Raw genomic sequence first — 19154 nt, 5'->3', positions numbered from 1 at the left:
CCTAAATGTTGAGTACCCTGGAACATTCAGTTCCCAGCTTTGGTTACCCTGCAACCATGTCTCTGTAATGGCAATTACATCATACCCATTTACTTCTATTTGTGCCATTAATTCATCCACCTTGTTGCGAATGCTACGTGCATTTAGATAAAGTGCCTTCAACTTTGCATGTTTAATATTTTTCTGCACTTTGACCCTCTTTACTGTTGGCCTTTGTTTCTGCTCCCTATCTTCTTGTAATTTGCTGCAGTCCTCCTCAGTATTGACTATACCCCCCAATTTGGTGTCATCCGCAAATTTCGAAATTGTGTTTTTGATTCCAAAGTCAAAATCATTAATATAAATTATGAACAACTGTGGTCCCAGCACTGATCCTTGTGGGACCCCACTTCCACCTTCTGTACTCTGAATAGCTACGCTTTACCCCTACTCTTTGCTTTCTGTCTTTCAGCATACCAGCTATCCATTCTGCTACTTGTCCCCTGAGTGCGCCTGCTCTGATCTTATTTATTAGTCTAATATGTGGCACCTTACCAAAGGCCTTTTGGAAACCTAGATAAATTACATCTGCTACATTACCCTTGTCTACTCTCTCTGTTACCGCCGCAAAGAATTCAATGAGGTTGGAAAGCAAAATTTCCCTTTTGAAATCCATGCTGACTATTCATCATTATAATATTATTATTACACTATTCATTATATTTTTGGTTTCTAGATGTTTTTTCTATTTTCTCCTTTAGTAGGGATTCCATTATTTTTCCTACCAATTATGTGAAGCTGACTTGTCTATAGTTCCCTGGATAGGTTCTGTCTCCCTTCTGTGTAGAGGGAGCTTTACTCTGTATCTTACCCGTGCTGTACCTACCCTGCGATTGTTTGATGGGACAGTGAGCATGCTATGGAAAGTTTTGAACATATTACCATAATTTTCATTTTTGAAATGTTTTTCTAATGGTTCAGTAGTTTAGCGTTGAGTTAGCACCTCCTCTGGAGAATTGGAGAGGATTCCATTCAATTCAGCCTTCTCCTGACTTATATCTGCATCCGAGGCATCTTTTATGTTATAAACTTGCTTCTAATTGCAGACAGCTTTTGTTCGAGGTATCAGAGGATATCACTATGAATGACCTGGAGACTGTGAAACTTTTATTGCACAACCACCTGTCCAAATCTAAGCTGGAGAACGTCACGGTGAGTACAATGGTTGTGCTGTATTTGGTGCCTGACACACTCCAGCCTGTGTTATCTTGTGTATAACATAGAATTTTATAGCACAGAAGGAGGCCGTTCAGCCTATCGCTCCTCTGCCCTCTCTGATAGAGCTATCCCCTCGGTCCCATTTCCCTGCCGTTGCCCCATATCCATTTTTTTTCTTTAAAAAATATTTATCCACTTCCCTTTTAAAAGCGATGATGAATTCTGCTTCCCTCACTGTATCTGGTAGGGCGTTCCATGTCCTTACATCCCTCTGTATACATAAAAAATTCTCCTAATTCTCCCTTTGAGCTTCTGGAGGTGATCTTAAATTGATGCTGTCTAGTTATTGACTCACCAAACAGTGGAAATAGTTTCATCCTGATTTATAATAGCAAAATACTGCGGATGCAGGAAATCTGAAATAACAACAGAAAATGCTGGAAATACTCAGCAGGCCAGGCAGCATCCGTGGAGAGAGAAACAGGGTTAACGTTTCAGGTCTGGGACCCTTCACCAGAACTGGAAAAAGCTGGAAATGTAACAGATTTTAAGCAGGTGAAGAGACGGGGGGTGGGGGGGGGTGCGGTTTAGGAGGGGAGGAAGGAATTGAAAGAATATGTTGTGAAAATGTTGCTAATGGGAATGGCAAAATCATACTGCATGAAAAATGGGGGCAAGGATTATTATCTGAAATTGTTGAACTCTATGTTGAGTCCGGCAGGCTGTAAAGTGCCTAATCGAAAGATGAGGTGCTGTTCCTCGAGCTTACGTTGAGCTTCATTAGAACAATATAATAGGCCAAGGACAGAGAGATCAGAGTGGGAGTGAAGTGGAGAATTAAAATGACAGGCGACCGGAAGCTCAGGGTCACCCTTGTGGACTGAACGGAGGTGTTCCGCAAAGCGGTCGCCCAATCTGCGTTTGGCCTCCCCAATGCAGAGGAGACCGCATCATGAGCAGCGAATACAGTATATTAAATTGCAAGAAGTACAAGTAAATCGCTGTTTCACCTGGAAGGGGCGTTTGGGGCCCTGGACAGTGGGAAGGGAGGAGGTAAAAGGGCATGTGTTGCATCTCCTGCGCTTGCACGGGAAGGTGCCAGGTGAAGGAGAAGGGCTGTTGGGGGTGATTGAGGAGTGGACCAGGGTGTCACGGAGGGAGCGGTCCCTTCGGAATGCTGAAAGGGGAGGTGAGGGGAAGATGTGTTTGGTGGTGGGATCACGTTGGAGGTGGCGGAAATGGCGGAGGATGATCCGTTGAATGTGGGGGCTGGTGGGGTGAAAGGTGAGGACAAGGGGAACCCTATCGTGGTTCTGGGAGGGAGGGGAAGGGGTGAGAGCAGAAGTGCAGGAAATAGAACGGACAAGGTCAAGGGCCGTGTCAACCACAGTAGAGGGGAATCCTCGGTTGAGGAAAAAGGAAGACACGTCGGAAGCACTGGTATGGAAGGTGGCATCATCAGAACAGACGCGGCGGAGACGGAGAAACTGGGAGAATGGAATAGAGTCCTTACAGGAAGCGGGGTGGGAGGAAGTGTAGTCCAGGTAGCTGTGGGAGTCGGTGGGCTTGTAGTGGATGTTTGTCAAAAGCCGATCGCCAGAAATGGAGACGGAGAAGTCAAGGAAGGTAAGGGAAGAGTCGGAGATGGACCATGTGAAGGTGAGGGAAGGGTGGAAATTGGAAGTAAAGTGAATGATCTTATCTAGTTCGGGGCGAGAGCAGGAAACGGCACCAATACAGTCATCGATGTACCGGAAAAAGAGTTGAGGGAGGGGACCTGAGTAGGACTGGAACAAAGAATGTTCCACATATCCTATGAACAGGCAGGCATAGCTAGGGCCCATGCGGGTTCCCATAGCAACACCTTTAATTTGGAGGAAGTGAGTGGAGTCAGAGGAGAAGTTGTTCAATGTGAGAACAAGTTCAGCCAGGCGGAGGAGGGTGGTGGTGGATGGGGACTGGTTGGGCCTCTGTTCAAGGAAGAAACGGAGCGCCCGAAGGCCGTCCTGGTGGACATCGCTTCAGCCTGTTCTTGCCCCACGGAACTTATCTCTTCCTATCTCAACTCTATTTTTTCTCCCCTTGTCCAGTCTCTTCCCACCTACATTCGCGACTCTTCCGACGCCCTCCGTCACTTTAACAGTTTCCAGTTTCCTGGCCCCAACCATCTCCTTTCCACTATGGACGTCCAATCCCTCTACACCTCCATCCCCCACCAGGACGCCATTCGGGCGCTCCATTTCTTCCTTGAACAGAGGCCCAACCAGTCCCCATCCACCACCACCCTCCTCCGCCTGGCTGAACTTGTTCTCACATTGAACAACTTCTCCTTTGACTCCACTCACTTCCTCCAAATTAAAGGTGTTGCTATGGGAACCCACATGGGTCCTAGCTATGCCTGCCTGTTCATGGGATATGTGGAACATTCTTTGTTCCAGTCCTACTCAGGTCCCCTCCCTCAACTCTTTTTCCGGTACATCGATGACTGTATTGGTGCCGTTTCCTGCTCTCGCCCTGAACTAGATAAGAGCATTCATTTTACTTCCAATTTCCACCCTTCCCTCACCTTCACATGGTGCATCTCCGACCTTTCCCTTACCTTCCTTGACTTCTCCATCTCCATTTCTGGCAATCGGCTTTCGACAAACATCCACTACAAACCCACCGACTCCCACAGCTACCTGGACTACACTTCCTCCCACCCCGCTTCCTGTAAGGACTCTATTCCATTCTCCCAGTTTCTCCGTCTCCGCCGCGTCTGTTCTGACAATGCCACCTTCCATACCAGTGCTTCCGACATGTCTTCCTTTTTCCTCAACCGAGGATTCCCCTCTACTGTGGTTGACACGTCCCTTGACCGTGTCCGTTCTATTTCCTGCACTTCTGCTCTCACCCCTTCCCCTCCCTCCCAGAACCACGATAGGGTTCCCCTTGTCCTCACCTTTCACCCTACCAGCCTCCACATTCAACGGATCGCCCTCCGCCATTTCCGCCACCTCCAACGTGATCCCACCACCAAACACATCTTCCCCTCACCTCCCCTTTCAGCATTCCGAAGGGACCGCTCCCTCCGCGTCACCCTGGTCCACTCCTCAATCCTTCTCCTTCACCTGGCACCTTCCCGTGCAAGCACAGGAAATGCAACACATGCCCTTTTACCTCCTCCCTTCCCACTGTCCAGGGCCCCAAACACCCCTTCCAGGTGAAACAGCGATTTACTTGTACTTCTTGCAATTTAGTATACTGTATTCGCTGCTCATGATGTGGTCTCCTCTACATTGGGAGACCAAACGCAGATTGGGCGACCGCTTTGTGGAACACCTCCATTCAGTCCACAAGGGTGACCCTGAGCTTCCGGTCGCCTGTCACTTTAATTCTCCACTTCACTCCCACTCTGATCTCTCTGTCCTCGGCCTATTACATTGTTCCAATGAAGCTCAACGTAAGCTCGAAGAACAGCACCTCATCTTTCGATTAGGCACTTTACAGCCTGCCGGACTCAACATAGAGTTCAACAATTTCAGATAATAATCCTTGCCCCCATTTTCATGCAGTATGATTTTGCCATTCCCATTTGCAACATTTTCACAGCATGTTCTTTCAATTCCTTCCTCCCCTCCTAAACCCCCCCGTCCCCTGTCTCTGCACCTGCTTAATATCTGTTACATTTCCAGCTTTTTCCAGTTCTGATGAAGGGTCCCAGACCTGAAACGTTAACCCTGTTTCTCTCTCCACGGATGCTGCCTGGCCTGCTGAGTATTTCCAGCATTTTCTGTTGTTATTTCATCCTGATTTACCTACTCTAATGGAAAGAGCACCTGTTCCTCTAGTCTCCCCTCATGACTAAAGCCTCTCATCCCTGGGACCATTTCAGTGAAACTCCTCTGTAATTTTAAAATTAGCTGATGACACACAGGTCAACAGTGCAGAGGATTGTGAAAGATTTCGGGAAGACAGGCAGGTTAGTGGCATTGGAGAGTCAGGTAGCGGATTCAATTTAATGTGAGGTAATATATGTAGGAGGAAAAACAAGGAATGAGAGTGTACACTAAATAGAAAGAGACTGAAAGGTGTAGATGAACAGAGACCTAAGAGTTCAAATACATAATTCCCTGAAAGTGCAGGGAGATAAATCCATAAAAAGGGCAATAGCAGTTAGGGTTTTTCAAATAGGGACGGAGAGTAGAAGAGTTAAGCAGTAATGATAAATTTATACTAATCATTGTTTAGGCCACAGTTCGAGTATTGTGTGCAGGTTTGGGAGCTCTATTGCAGAAAGGACATTAAAACCATAGACAGCGTACAGCACAGATTCACCAGGTTGATGCCAGGGATGGGAAACTATAGTTATGAGGAGAGACTTGAGATACTGGGACTGTTTCCACAGGAGCCGAGAGAGATAAGAGGGGATTTAATTGAGCTTTTTAAAATTATGGAGGGTTTTGTTGGAGTGAATAGGGAAAGACAATTTCCTCTGGTTGGGGAGTCAGTGACGAGGGGTCACCAATTTAAAACTGTGACTCAGAGTGAGGAGAGAGGTTAGGAGAAATTTCATAGTCTCAGGATAAGGGGTCGGCCATTTAAGACGGCGATGAAGAGAAATTTCTTCACTCAGAGGGTTGTGAATCTTTGGAATTCTCTGCCCCAGAGGGCTGTGGATGCTGAGTCTTTGAGTATATTCAAGGTTGAGACAGATAGATTTTTGGACTCTAGGGGAATCAAGTTTTATATGGAGATTGGGCGGGAAAGTGGAGTTGAGGTCGATGATCAGCCATGATCTTATTGAATGGCAGAGCAGGCTCAAGGGGCCGTATGGCCTACTCCTGCTCTTATTTCTTATGTTCTTAAATGAATAACTAAATCAATAGTAGTCCCATCTGATCTACTCTTCAACAGTTTGTTGTGTAAATCTGACATTTCACTTCTTCCTCAGACGATGCTGGATGCCCTCATTGAAATGGAGAAGGAGGGATTGCTGGAAGAAGATAATATGAAGCTTCTGGAGTACATCTGCAAACAACTTGGGGAGGATTTAGTGAAGAAGTTTGACCGTTACAGACAGAAAGGTAATGACCATTGACCTCAGCCCAGTGTTGTACTGAGAGCAATGCAGAAATGGTCGGTGACAGTGAATCTGGGGCCATTACGATGCAAATTACAACACTCCGATTTGCTGCTTTAAAGATAAGCCCCCTTTCTGCTGGGTGATATAGATCAGTGATTTCAGCTAATCCACCAGCTCTAATTGACTCTCATGCCCACTCCCGCCCCCTTGACCCTGGCGTCCAAACTCTCCAGGGGACTTCTCAATTGGTCTCAGTTCCCAGCCTGGCAGTGGTCAGTGGGTGGTGGGCAGAGATCAGGGGGCTGTGGGCAGGGTAGGGCAGGGGGCAGCAGGTAGTGGGCAGCTGGCAGGGTAGGGCAGGAGGTATTGGGTGGTGGGCAGGGCAGGGGCAGCAGGTAGTGGGCAGCGGGTGGTGCTCGGTGGCTGGTAGGCTGTGGGCAGTGGGTGGTGGTCAGCGGGCACGTCATCCACCAGCTGGGTAGCGGTCCAGCCCTCCATTCAAAACGGGTGAGATTGGAGTATCGAAGATCCGATGATAGCCCAGGCACTCCTCTCCTGTCGTCTCATCAGGGCCCAGATGTGCTGGGTAAAGATCCAGGACACGGGGCCATTCCTCCTGTGTCTGCACCATATTTGATTTTTGAAAGTCAATGGGTGCTGATTCTAACTGCTCCCATCAGAGATCAGCTACCCCAGCACAGATGGGCAGTTTATTCCAAAACTCGTTACTCTGCGACCCTTTTAAACTGTGAATCCCATTACTGCGGCCCCGTTACCCTGCGGCCCCGTTACCCTGCGGCCCCGTTACCCTGCGGCCCCGTTACCCTGCGGCCCCCGTTACCCTGCTGCCCCGTTACCCTGCGGCCCCGTTACCCTGCGGCCCCCGTTGCCCTGCGGCCCCGTTGCCCTGCGGCCCCCGTTACCCTGCGATTCCTATGCTGATTTGTTCCTTTGTTAATTTAGGAAGCTGGCAGGATGAGGAATCTGCTCTGGTGCTGGCTCCGACTCCCGAGACCCACCGTCTTGCTGGGATCTTAGTTGTACGAAGTACGCAACCCATAGAGCTGCCGTCTGCTGTAAGTACGCCTCCTGTTCAGTGCACATAATCTGACTAAGGGGATGTGGTGGACAGGCACCGGCCGTGAGTTCAATGAGAGGAGGGGACAGTAAGAGAAGTTGAATGGCTGAACTTGTTCTCACATTGAACAACTTCTCCTTTGACTCCACTCATTTCCTCCAAATCAAAGGTGTTGCTATAGGTACCCACATGGGTCCTAGCTATGCCTGCCTTTTCGTGGGATATGTGGAACATTCTTTGTTCCAGTCCTACTCGGGTCCCCTCCCTCACCTCTTTTTCCGGTACATTGATGACTGTATCGGTGCCGTTTCCTGCTCTCGCCCTGAACTTGACAATTTCATTCACTTTGCCTCCAATTTCCACCCTTCCCTCACCTTCACATGGTCCATCTCTGACTCTTCCCTTCCCTTCCTCGACATCTCCGTCTCCATCTCTGGGGATAGGTTACTCACCAACATTCACTACAAGCCCACTGACTCCCACAGCTACCTGGACTACACTTCCTCCCACCCTGCCTCCTGTAAGGACTCTATTCCATTCTCCCAGTTTCTCCGACGATGCCACTTTCCACACCAGTGCTTCCGACATGTCTTCCTTTTCCCTCAACCGAGGATTCCCCTCTACCGTAGTTGACACGGCCCTTGACCGTGTCCATTCTATCTCCCGCACTTCTGCCCTCACCCCTGCCCCTCTCTCCCGTAACCACGATAGGGTTCCCCTTGTCCTCACCTTTCACCCCACCAGCCTCCACATTCAACGGATCATCCTCCGCCATTTCCGCCACCTCCAAAGTGATCCCACCACTAAACGCATCTTCCCCTCCCCTCCCCTTTCAGCATTCCGTAGGGACCGCACCCTCCGAGACACCCTAGTCCACTCCTCTATCACCCCCAGCACCCCTTCCCCTTCGCCCGGCACCTTCCCGTGCAAGCGCAGGCAATGCAACACCTGCCCTTATACCTCCCCCCTTCCCACTGTCCAGGGCCCCAAACACCCCTTCCAGGTGAAACAGCGATTTACTTGTACTTCTTGCAATCTAGTATACTGTATTCGCTGCTCACGATGTGGTCTCCTCTACATTGGGGAGACCAAACGCAGATTGGGTGACCGCTTTGTGGAACACCTCCGTTCAGTCCGTAAGGATGACCCCGAGTTTCCGGTCGCCTGTCATTTTAATTCACCGCCCCATTCCCATTCAGACCTCACTGTACTCGGGCTCTTGCATTGTTCCACGGAAGCTCAGCGTAAACTCGAGGAACAGCACCTCATCTTCCGATTAGGCACTTTACAGCCTTCCGGACTCAATATCGAGCTCAACGATTTCAGATCATAACCTCGGCCCCCATTACATTTTTACTTATTTTTTATCCACACCTTTGTTTTGGCCCTTTCCCCCCCCTCTTTTTTTCTCTCCCACATGGCAGCTGTCTCCCATTCTGCCAGCGCATTTCACACCTAATCTAGAGCCGTCTTTTGTCTCCACTAGTCCTATCACCATCTCGTCTCGTTTTGAATACCTCTTAATGTCTCTTCACTTCTCTTTTGTTCTCTCCCAGCCTGGCCTTCAGTCTTGACAAAGGGTTTGACCCGACACATTGACTGTATTTTCTCTCCACGGATGTTGCCTGACCTGCTGAGTTTTTCCAGCGTTTTCTGTTGTTAGTTCGGATTTCCAACATCTGCAGTATTTTGCTATCGTAAAAGAGAAGTTGAATGGTTGGGGGAGGGGATGTGGTAGGAGGTGGAGTGAATGGTAGGGTGAACTAGGATGGGGTTGATAAGGGTAAGGGGTGCGAGGGGGGAAGGGGATAATAACGACTCCCTCCCACTCACTGAATGGGAGCTGGGATAACCCCGCCCCTAATGACAGGCCCCTCCCACTTATTAGGAGCTGGGATAATCCGACCCCTAATAATCCCAGCTCAGTCACCATCCTTGGGCTAGAAAGTCTATGAGTGGAGGTCCATGGAGCAGTGTCCCCCCTGGGGAACAGGGTGTTGGGGAGTTGGGCGAAGGAGAGACCCTGGCCCATGGAGTATCGTGTTCCCTGGGGGACTGGGTATTGGGGAGACCGTGGCCCAGGGAGCAGTGTGTCCCCTGGGGGACCGGGTATTGGGGAGACCCTGGCCCAGGGAGCAGTGTGTCCCTGGGGGACCGGGTATTGGGGAGACCCTGGCCCAGGGAGCAGTGTCTCCCCTGGGGGACCGGGTATTGGGGAGACCCTGGCCCAGGGAGCAGTGTGTCCCCTGGGGGACCGGGTATTGGGGAGACCCTGGCCCAGGGAGCAGTGTGTCCCTGGGGGACCGGGTATTGGGGAGACCCTGGCCCAGGGATCAGTGTGTCCCCTGGGGGACCGGGTATTGGGGAGACCCTGGCCCAGGGAGCAGTGTGTCCCTGGGGGACCGGGTATTGGGGAGACCCTGGCCCAGGGAGCAGTGTGTCCCCTGGGGGACCGGGTATTGGGGAGACCCTGGCCCAGGGAGCAGTGTCTCCCCTGGGGGACCGGGTATTGGGGAGAACCTGGCCCAGGGAGCAGTGTGTCCCCTGGGGGACCGGGTATTGGGGAGACCCTGGCCCAGGGAGCAGTGTCTCCCCTGGGGGACCGGGTATTGGGGAGACCCTGGCCCAGGGAGCAGTGTGTCCCCTGGGGGACCGGGTATTGGGGAGACCCTGGCCCAGGGAGCAGTGTGTCCCTGGGAGACCGGGTATTGGGGAGACCCTGGCCCAGGGATCAGTGTGTCCCCTGGGGGACCGGGTATTGGGGAGACCCTGGCCCAGGGAGCAGTGTGTCCCTGGGGGACCGGGTATTGGGGAGACCCTGGCCCAGGGAGCAGTGTGTCCCCTGGGGGACCGGGTATTGGGGAGACCCTGGCCCAGGGAGCAGTGTCTCCCCTGGGGGACCGGGTATTGGGGAGACCCTGGCCCAGGGAGCAGTGTGTCCCCTGGGGGACCGGGTATTGGGGAGACCCTGGCCCAGGGAGCAGTGTGTCCCTGGGGGACCGGGTATTGGGGAGACCCTGGCCCAGGGAGCAGTGTGTCCCCTGGGGGACTGGGTATTGGGGAGACCCTGGCCCAGGGAGCAGTGTGTCCCCTGGGGGACCGGGTATTGGGGAGACCCTGGCCCAGGGAGCAGTGTGTCCCCTGGGGGACCGGGTATTGGGGAGACCCTGGCCCAGGGAGCAGTGTGTCCCCCCTGGGGGACCGGGTATTGGGGAGACCCTGGCCCAGGGAGCAGTGTGTCCCCTGGGGGACCGGGTATTGGGGAGACCCTGGCCCAGGGAGCAGTGTGTCCACTGGGGGACCGGGTATTGGGGAGACCCTGGCCCAGGGAGCAGTGTGTCCCCTGGGGGACCGGGTATTGGGGAGACCCTGGCCCAGGGAGCAGTGTGTCCCTGGGGGACCGGGTATTGGGGAGACCCTGGCCCAGGCAGCAGTGTGTCCCCTGGGGGACCGGGTATTGGGGAGACCCTGGCCCAGGGAGCAGTGTGTCCCCTGGGGGACCGGGTATTGGGGAGACCCTGGCCCAGGGAGCAGTGTGTCCCTGGGGGACCGGGTATTGGGGAGACCCTGGCCCAGGGAGCAGTGTGTCCCCTGGGGGACCGGGTATTGGGGAGACCCTGGCCCAGGGAGCAGTGTGTCCCTGGGGGACTGGATATTTGAGAGACCCTGGCCCAGGGAGCAGTGTGTCCCTGGGGGACCGGGTATTGGGGAGACCCTGGCCCAGGGAGCAGTGTGTCCCCTGGGGGACTGGGTATTGGGGAGACCCTGGCCCAGGGAGCAGTGTGTCCCCTGGGGGACCGGGTATTGGGGAGACCCTGGCCCAGGGAGCAGTGTGTCCCCTGGGGGACCGGGTATTGGGGAGACCCTGGCCCAGGGAGCAGTGTGTCCCTGGGGGACTGGATATTTGAGAGACCCTGGCCCAGGGAGCAGTGTGTCCCTGGGGGACCGGGTATTGGGGAGACCCTGGCCCAGGGAGCAGTGTGTCCCCTGGGGGACTGGGTATTGGGGAGACCCTGGCCCAGGGAGCAGTGTGTCCCCTGGGGGACTGGGTATTGGGGAGACCCTGGCCCAGGGAGCAGTGTGTCCCCTGGGGGACCGGGTATTGGGGAGACCCTGGCCCAGGGAGCAGTGTGTCCCCTGGGGGACCGGGTACTGGGGAGACCCTGGCCCAGGGAGCAGTGTGTCCCTGGGGGACCGGGTATTGGGGAGACCCTGGCCCAGGGAGCAGTGTGTCCCCTGGGGGACCGGGTATTGGGGAGACCCTGGCCCAGGGAGCAGTGTGTCCCCTGGGGGACCGGGTATTGGGGAGACCCTGGCCCAGGGAGCAGTGTGTCCATGGGGGACTGGATATTTGAGAGACCCTGGCCCAGGGAGCAGTGTGTCCCCTGGGGGACTGGATATTTGAGAGACCCTGGCCCATATTCAGGTGCGACTGATACGTGCTGGCGCAGTCAGAGGATCGAAGACATTGGGCACACTGAGAGTTCTGAAGGATAATGTGCACCCGAAGTGTTACCATGCCCTTTGTGCTTTCGTCTACAAACTGACCCGCTCTGCGTATCCAATGTTTTCAGTTTGTATTTTAGATTTGACACTGATCGTATCCTTAAATCAACTCGCTTTCTGTTCAATGCAGGATCAGTCGGGACCCCTCATGTCGCTAGAACCCCACAATCGATTGTTGGCGGAATTTTCACTACTTTCTGGTGCGTATAATTACACTGCCAGGATTCACTGGGTAGCTGGGAAAATTTTATCTTCCCTCTGATTGGATTGAATCAATCTGAAGTATCCAGTCAGCACAGCAAAAAACTGGGGCCCAGTACTGGCGGGTACAGGTCTGTCACTATATAACACTGGGGTCCAGTACTGGTGGGCACGAGTCTGTCACTGTATAACACTGGGGTCCAGTACTGGTGGGCACAAGTCTGTCACTGTATAACACTGAGGGACAGTATTAGTGGGTACAGGTCTGTCACTGTATAACACTGGGGTGCAGTACTGGTGGGTACAGGTCTGTCACTGAATAACATTGCGGAACAGTACTGGTGGGTACAGGTTTGTCACTGTATAACACTGCGTGTCAGTACTGGTGGGTACAAATCTGTCACTGTATAACACTGGGGGACAGTATTGGTGGGTACAGGTCTGTCACTGTATAACACTGGTGTACAGTATTGGGGGGTACAGACTGTCGCTGTATAACACTGGGGTCGAGTACTGGTGGGCACAAGTCTGTCACTGTATAAAACTGGGGGACAGTATCGGTGGGTACAGGTCTGTCACTATATAACACTGGGAGACAGTATTGGTGGGCACAAGTCTGTCACTGTATAACACTGGGGTGCAGTACTGGTGGGTACAGGTCTGTCACTGTATAACACTGGGTGTCAGTACTGGTGGTAACAGGTCTGTCACTGTATAACACTGGTGTACAGTATTGGTGGGTACAGACTGTCGCTGTATAACACTGGGGCCGAGTACTAGTGGGCACAAGTCTGTCACTGTATAACACTGGGGTACAGTTTTGCTGGGTACAGGTCTCTCACTGTATAACACTGGGTCCACTACTGGTGGGTACAGGTCTGTCGCTGTATAACACTGGGGGACAGTACTGGTGGGTACAGGTCTGACACTGTATAAATCTGGGGGACAGCACTGGTGAGTACAGGTCTGTCGCTGTATAACACTGGGGTACAGTATTGGTGGGGAGAAACTGTTGCTGTATAAAACTGGGGTCCAGTATTGGTGGGTACAGACTGTTGCTGTATAACACTGGGGTCGAGTACTGCTGGGTACAAGTCTGTCACTGTATAACACTGGGGTACAGTGTTGGTGGGTACAGGTCTGTCACTGTATAACACTGGGGTACAGTACAATTAGGTACAGACTGTTGCTGTATAACACTGGGGTCGAATACTGGTGGGCACAAGTCTGTCACTGTATAACATTGGGGGACAGTATCGGTGGGTACAGGTCTGTCACTGTATAACACTGGCGTACAGTATTGTTGGGTACAGACTGTTGCTGTATAAAACTCGGGTGCAGTACAAGTGGGTACAGACTGTTGCTGTATGACACTGGTGTCAAGTACTGTTGGGCACAAGTCTGTCACTCTACAACACTGGGGTACAGTGTTGGTGGGTACGGATCTGTCACTGTATAACACTGGGGTCCAGTATTGGTGGGTACAGGTCTGTCACTGTATAACACTGGGGTACAGTGTTGGTGGGTACAGGTCTGTCAGTGTATAACACTGGGGTACAGTCCTGGTGGGTACAGGTCTGTTGTTGTATAACACTGGGGAACAGTATTGGTGGGTACAGGTATGTCACTGTTTAACACTGGGGGACAGTATTGGTGGGTACAGGTCTGTCACTGTATAACACTGGGGTACAGTACTGGTGGGTACAGGCCTGTCACTGTATAACACGGGTACAGTACTGTTGGGTACAGGTCTGTCGCTGCATAACACTGGGGGACAGTATTGATGGGTAGAGGTATGTCACTGTATAACACTGGGGGACAGTACTGGTGGGTACAGGTATGACACTGTATAACACTGGGGTACAGTACTGGTGGGTGCAGGTCTGACACTGTACAACACTGGGGTACAGTACTGTTGGGTACAGGTCTGTCACTGTATAACACTGGGGTACAGTATTGGTGGGTACAGACTGTTGCTGTGTAACACTCGGGTACAGTACAAGTGGGTACAGACTGTCGCTGTATAACACTGGGGCCGAGTACTGGTGGGCACAACTCTGTCACTGTATAACACTGGGCTACAGTGTTGGTAGGTACAGGTCTGTCACTGTATACCACTGGGGTCCAGTATTGTTGCGTACAGGTCTGTCATTGTATAACACTGGGGGACAGTATTGGTGGTCACAGGTCTGTCGCTGCATAACACTGGGTACAGTACTGGTGGGCACAAGTCTGTCATTGTATAACACTGGGGTCGAGTACTGGTGGGTACAAGTCGGTCACTGTATAACATTGGGGGACAGTATTGGTGGGTACAGGTCTGTCACTTTGTAACACGGGTACAATACTGTTGGGTATTGGTCTGTGATTGTATAACACTGGGGTACAGTATTGGTGGGTACAGACTGTTGCTGTATAACACTGGTGTCGAGTACTGTTGGGCACAAGTCTGTTACTGTATAACACTGGGGTCCAGTACTGGTGGGTACAGGTCTGTCACTGTATAACACTGGGGGACAGTATTGTTGGGTACAGGTCTGTCACTGTATAACACGGGTACAGTACTGTTGGGTACAGGTCTGTCGCTGTATAACACTGGGGGACAGTATTGGCAGGTACAGGTCTGTCACTGTATAACACTGGGGTACAGTGTTGGTGGGTACAGGTCTGTCAGTGTATAACACTGGGGTACAGTCCTGGTGGGTACAGGTCTGTTGTTGTATAACACTGGGGAACAGTATTGGTGGGTACAGGTATGTCACTGTTTAACACTGGGGGACAGTATTGGTGGGTACAGGTCTGTCACTGTATAGCACTGAGGTTCAGTATTGTTGGGTACAGGTCTGTCACTGTATAACACGGGTACAGTACTGTTGGGTACAGGTCTGTTGCTGTATAACACTGGGGGACAGTATTGGCAGGTACAGGTCTGTCACTGTATAACACTGGGGTACAGTGTTGGTGGGTACAGGTCTGTCAGTGTATAACACTGGGGTACAGTCCTGGTGGGTACAGGTCTGTTGTTGTATAACACTGGGGAACAGTATTGGTGGGTACAGGTATGTCACTGTTTAACACTGGGGGACAGTATTGGTGGGTACAGGTCTGTCACTGTATAGCACTGAGGTTCAGTATTGGTAGGTACAGGTCTGTCACTGTATAACACTGGGGTGCAGTACTGGTGGGTACAGGTCTGTCACTGGATAACATTGGGGGACAGTACTGCTGGGTACAGGTCTGTCACTGGATAACCTTGGGGGATAGTACTGGTGGGCACAGGTCGGTCGCTGTATAACACTGGGGGGCAGCATTGGTGGGTACAAGTCTGTCACTGTATAACACTGGGGAACATTATTGGTGGTTACAGGTCTGTCGCTGTATAACACTGGGGGACAGTACTGGTGGGTACAGGTCTGTCACTGTATAACACTGGGACAGTATCGGTGGGTACAGGTCTGTCACTGTGTAACACGCGTACAGTACTGTTGGGTACAGGTCTGTCACTGTATAACACTGGGGTACAGTATTGGTGGGTACAGACTGTTGCTGTATAACACTCGGGTACAGTACAAGTGGGTACAGACTGTCGCTGTATAACACTGGGGCCAAGTACTGTTGGGCCTAAGTCTGTCACTGTATAACACTGGGGAACATTATTGGTGGTTACAGGTCTGTCGCTGTATAACACTGGGGGACAGTACTGGTGGGTACAGGTCTGTCGCTGTATAACACTGGGACAGTATCGGTGGGTACAGGTCTGTCACTGTGTAACACGCGTACAGTACTGTTGGGTACAGGTCTGTCACTGTATAACATTGGGGTACAGTATTGGTGGGTACAGACTGTTGCTGTATAACACTCGGGTACAGTACAAGTGGGTACAGACTGTCGCTGTATAACACTGGGGCCGAGTACTGTTGGGCCTAAGTCTGTCACTGTATAATACTGGGGGACAATTTTGGTGGGTACAGGTCTGTCATTGTATAACACTGGGGGACAGTATTGGTGGTTACAGGTCTGACATTGTAGAACACTGGGGGACAGTACTGGTGAGTACAGGTCTGTCACTGTATAACACTGGTGTCCAGTACTGGTGGGTACAGGTCTCTCGCTGTATAACACTGGGGTACAGTATTGGTGGGTACAGACTGTTGCTGTGTAACACTGGGGTCGAGTACTGCTGGGTACAAGTCTGTCACTGTATAACACTGGGGTACAGTGTTGGTGGGCACAGGTCTGTCACTGTATAACACTGGGGTACAGTACAATTAGGTACAGACTGTTGCTGTATAACACTGGGGTCGAGTACTGGTGGGCACAAGTCTGTCACTGTATAACACTGGGGGACAGTATCGGTGGGTACAGGTCTGTCACTGTGTAACACGGGTACAGTACTGTTGGGTACAGGTCTGTCACTGTATAACACTGGCGTACAGTATTGGTGGGTACAGACTGTTGCTGTATAAAACTCGGGTGCAGTACAAGTGGGTACAGACTGTTGCTGTATGACACTGGTGTCGAGTACTGTTGGGCACAAGTCTGTCACTCTACAACACTGGGGTACAGTGTTGGTGGGTACGGATCTGTCACTGTATAACACGGGTACAGTACTGTTGGGTACAGGTCTGTCACTGCATAACACTGGGGGACAGCATTGATGGGTGGAGATATGTCAATGTATAACACTGGGGGACAGTATTGGTGGGTACAGGTCTGTCACTGTATAACCTTGGGGGACAGTATTGGTGGGTACAGGTCTGTCACTGGATAACCTTGGGGGACAGTATTGGTGGGCACAGGTCTGTCACTGTATAACACTGGGGAACAGTATTGGTGGTTACAGGACTGTCGCTGTATAATACTGGGGGACAGTATTGGTGGGTGCAGGTCTGTCACTGTATAACACTGGGGTCCAGTACTGGTGGGCACAATCCGTCACTGTATCACACTGGGGTACAGTATTGGTGGCCTCACGTCTGTCACTGTATTGTACTGGGGTACAGTACTGGTGCGGAGAGGTCTGTCACTGTATAACACTGGGGGCAATATTGGTGGGTACAGGTCTGTCACTGTATAACACTGGGGCCTAGCACTGGTGGGCACAAGTCTGTCACTGTATAACACTGGGGGACAGTACTGGTGGGTACAGGTCTGACATTGTATAACACTGGGGGACAGTATTGGTGGGTACAGGTCTGACACTGTATAACATTGGGGGACAGTATCGGTGGATACAGGTCTGTCACTGTGTAACACGGGTACAGTACTGTTGAGTACAGGTCTGTCACTGTATAATACTGGCGTACAGTATTGGTGGGTACAGACTGTTGCTGTATAACACTGGTGTCGAGTACTGTTGGGCACAAGTCTGTTACTGTATAACACTGGGGTACAGTTTTGGTGAGTACAGGTCTGTCACTGTATAACACTGGGGTCCAGTACTGGTGGGTACAGGTCTGTCACTGTATAACACTGGGGTACAGTCCTGGTGGGTACAGGTCTGTCACGGTATAACACTGGGGGACAGTATTGGTGGGTACAGGTCTGTCACTGTTTAACACGGGTACAGTACTGTTGGGTACAGGTCTGTCGCTGATTAACACTGGGGGACAGTATTGGCGGACACAGGTCTGTCACTATAAAACACTGGGGGACAGCATTGGTGGGTACAGGTCTGTCGCTGTATAACACTGGGGTACAGTATTGGTGTGTACAGGTCTGTCACTGTATAACACTGGGGTACAGTACAAATAGGGACAGACTGTTGTTGTATAACACTGGGGTCGAGTACTGGTGGGCACAAGTCTGTCACTATAACATGGGGACAGTATCGGTGGGTACAGATCTGTCACTGTGTAACACTGGTACAGTACTGTTGGGTACAGGTCTGTCACTGTATAACATTGGTGTCCAGTACTGGTGGGTACAGATCTGTCACTGTATGACACTGGTGGACAGTATTGGTGGGTACAGGTCTGTCACTATATAACACTGGGGGACAGTATTGTTTGGTACAGGTCGGTCACTGTATAACACGGGTACAGTACTGTTGGGTACAGGTCTGTCGCTGTATAACACTGGGGGACAGTATTGGTGGGAACAGGTTGATATACCTATCAATTCGTCCAATGAAAAGCGACGAGTTAAGAAAGTAACTATAGGTTTTTATTGACTAAATAACAGAGCCCACCCTCGTGGGTGATCGGATCCAAGAAGGAGGAATACCAGCCAGTCGACCACCTTTATACCTGGGCCGGTAGGTGGAGCCATGGGCGGAGTCAGCAGTGGTCAGCCCAGGTATAGCAGCGTGACAAGAGGCGACCTCGTACAGTGATACAACAATGTGAACAGTGATAACTATAGGGAAACGATCTAACAGTGATAACTATAGTGTAACGATAGTGAACGGTAAAAGTGGTTTACCACATTCACCCCTTGTTTAGATTTGAGTCCGGCGGGGTGAAGTGTACTACCAGTTCTGGTATGTCAGTCTGTCCGGAGGCCTCGTAAGCCTGTCTGATCGTCGCAGCGGCGGTGTTGCGTTCTCCGGTGTTAATGCTGGCGTCTGCGAGGTAGGCGAAGGCTCTTGGGGTTCCGGCGTACCGTCTACCTGGGCTGGAATTGGGGGGGTGGTGGGGGGGGGTAGCGGTGGTGTCTCCGGAGTGCCCGAGGGTGCGAGGTCTCGTAAGGAGACTGTGTCCTCCCGCCCGTCTGGGTATGCCACGTAGGCGTACTGGGGGTTGGCGTGCAGGAGGTTCACCCTCTCGACCAGGGGGTCCGTTTTATGGGCCCTCACGTGCTTTCGCAGCAAGACAGGCCCCGGAGAGGTCAGCCAGGTTGGTAGCGTGGTTCCCGTAGTCGACTTCCTGGGGAAAACAAACATTCGTTCATGGGGGGTGGCGTTAATGGCAGTGCAAAGTAGTGACCGGGTGGAATGCAGCGCCGCCGGGAGGACCTCCTGCCAGCGAGAGGTTGGGAGGCCCTTAGACTTTAAGGCTAAGAGGACGGCCTTCCATACCGTCGCGTTCTCTCTTTCCACCTGGCCGTTCCCTCGGGGGTTGTAGCTGGTGGTCCTGCTAGTGGCGATGCCTCTCGCTAGTAGGAACT

At 51.9% G+C, this 19154-nt stretch overlaps 1 protein-coding gene across 1 annotated transcript in view; it reads left to right on the top strand.

Moving 5' to 3' along the window:
* LOC147120055 (caspase-8-like) overlaps positions 1-19154 on the top strand; it is a 55388-nt gene that overhangs the window by 16986 nt on the left and 19248 nt on the right. Inside the window, exons 3-6 of the mRNA XM_085985574.1 lie at positions 1086-1191; positions 6131-6263; positions 7226-7338; positions 11977-12046. Of these exons, the coding sequence (XP_085841700.1) occupies positions 1086-1191; positions 6131-6263; positions 7226-7338; positions 11977-12046 (422 nt within the window). The remainder of the gene's footprint in view (positions 1-1085; positions 1192-6130; positions 6264-7225; positions 7339-11976; positions 12047-19154) is intronic.

The sequence above is a fragment of the Somniosus microcephalus genome, chromosome 4, assembly GCF_052327205.1.
Source record: "Somniosus microcephalus isolate GS21.2 chromosome 4, FLI_Smic_1.0, whole genome shotgun sequence".
NCBI classification, from domain to species: Eukaryota; Metazoa; Chordata; class Chondrichthyes; order Squaliformes; family Somniosidae; genus Somniosus; species Somniosus microcephalus.
This window is presented reverse-complemented; position numbering and strand designations above follow the sequence as displayed.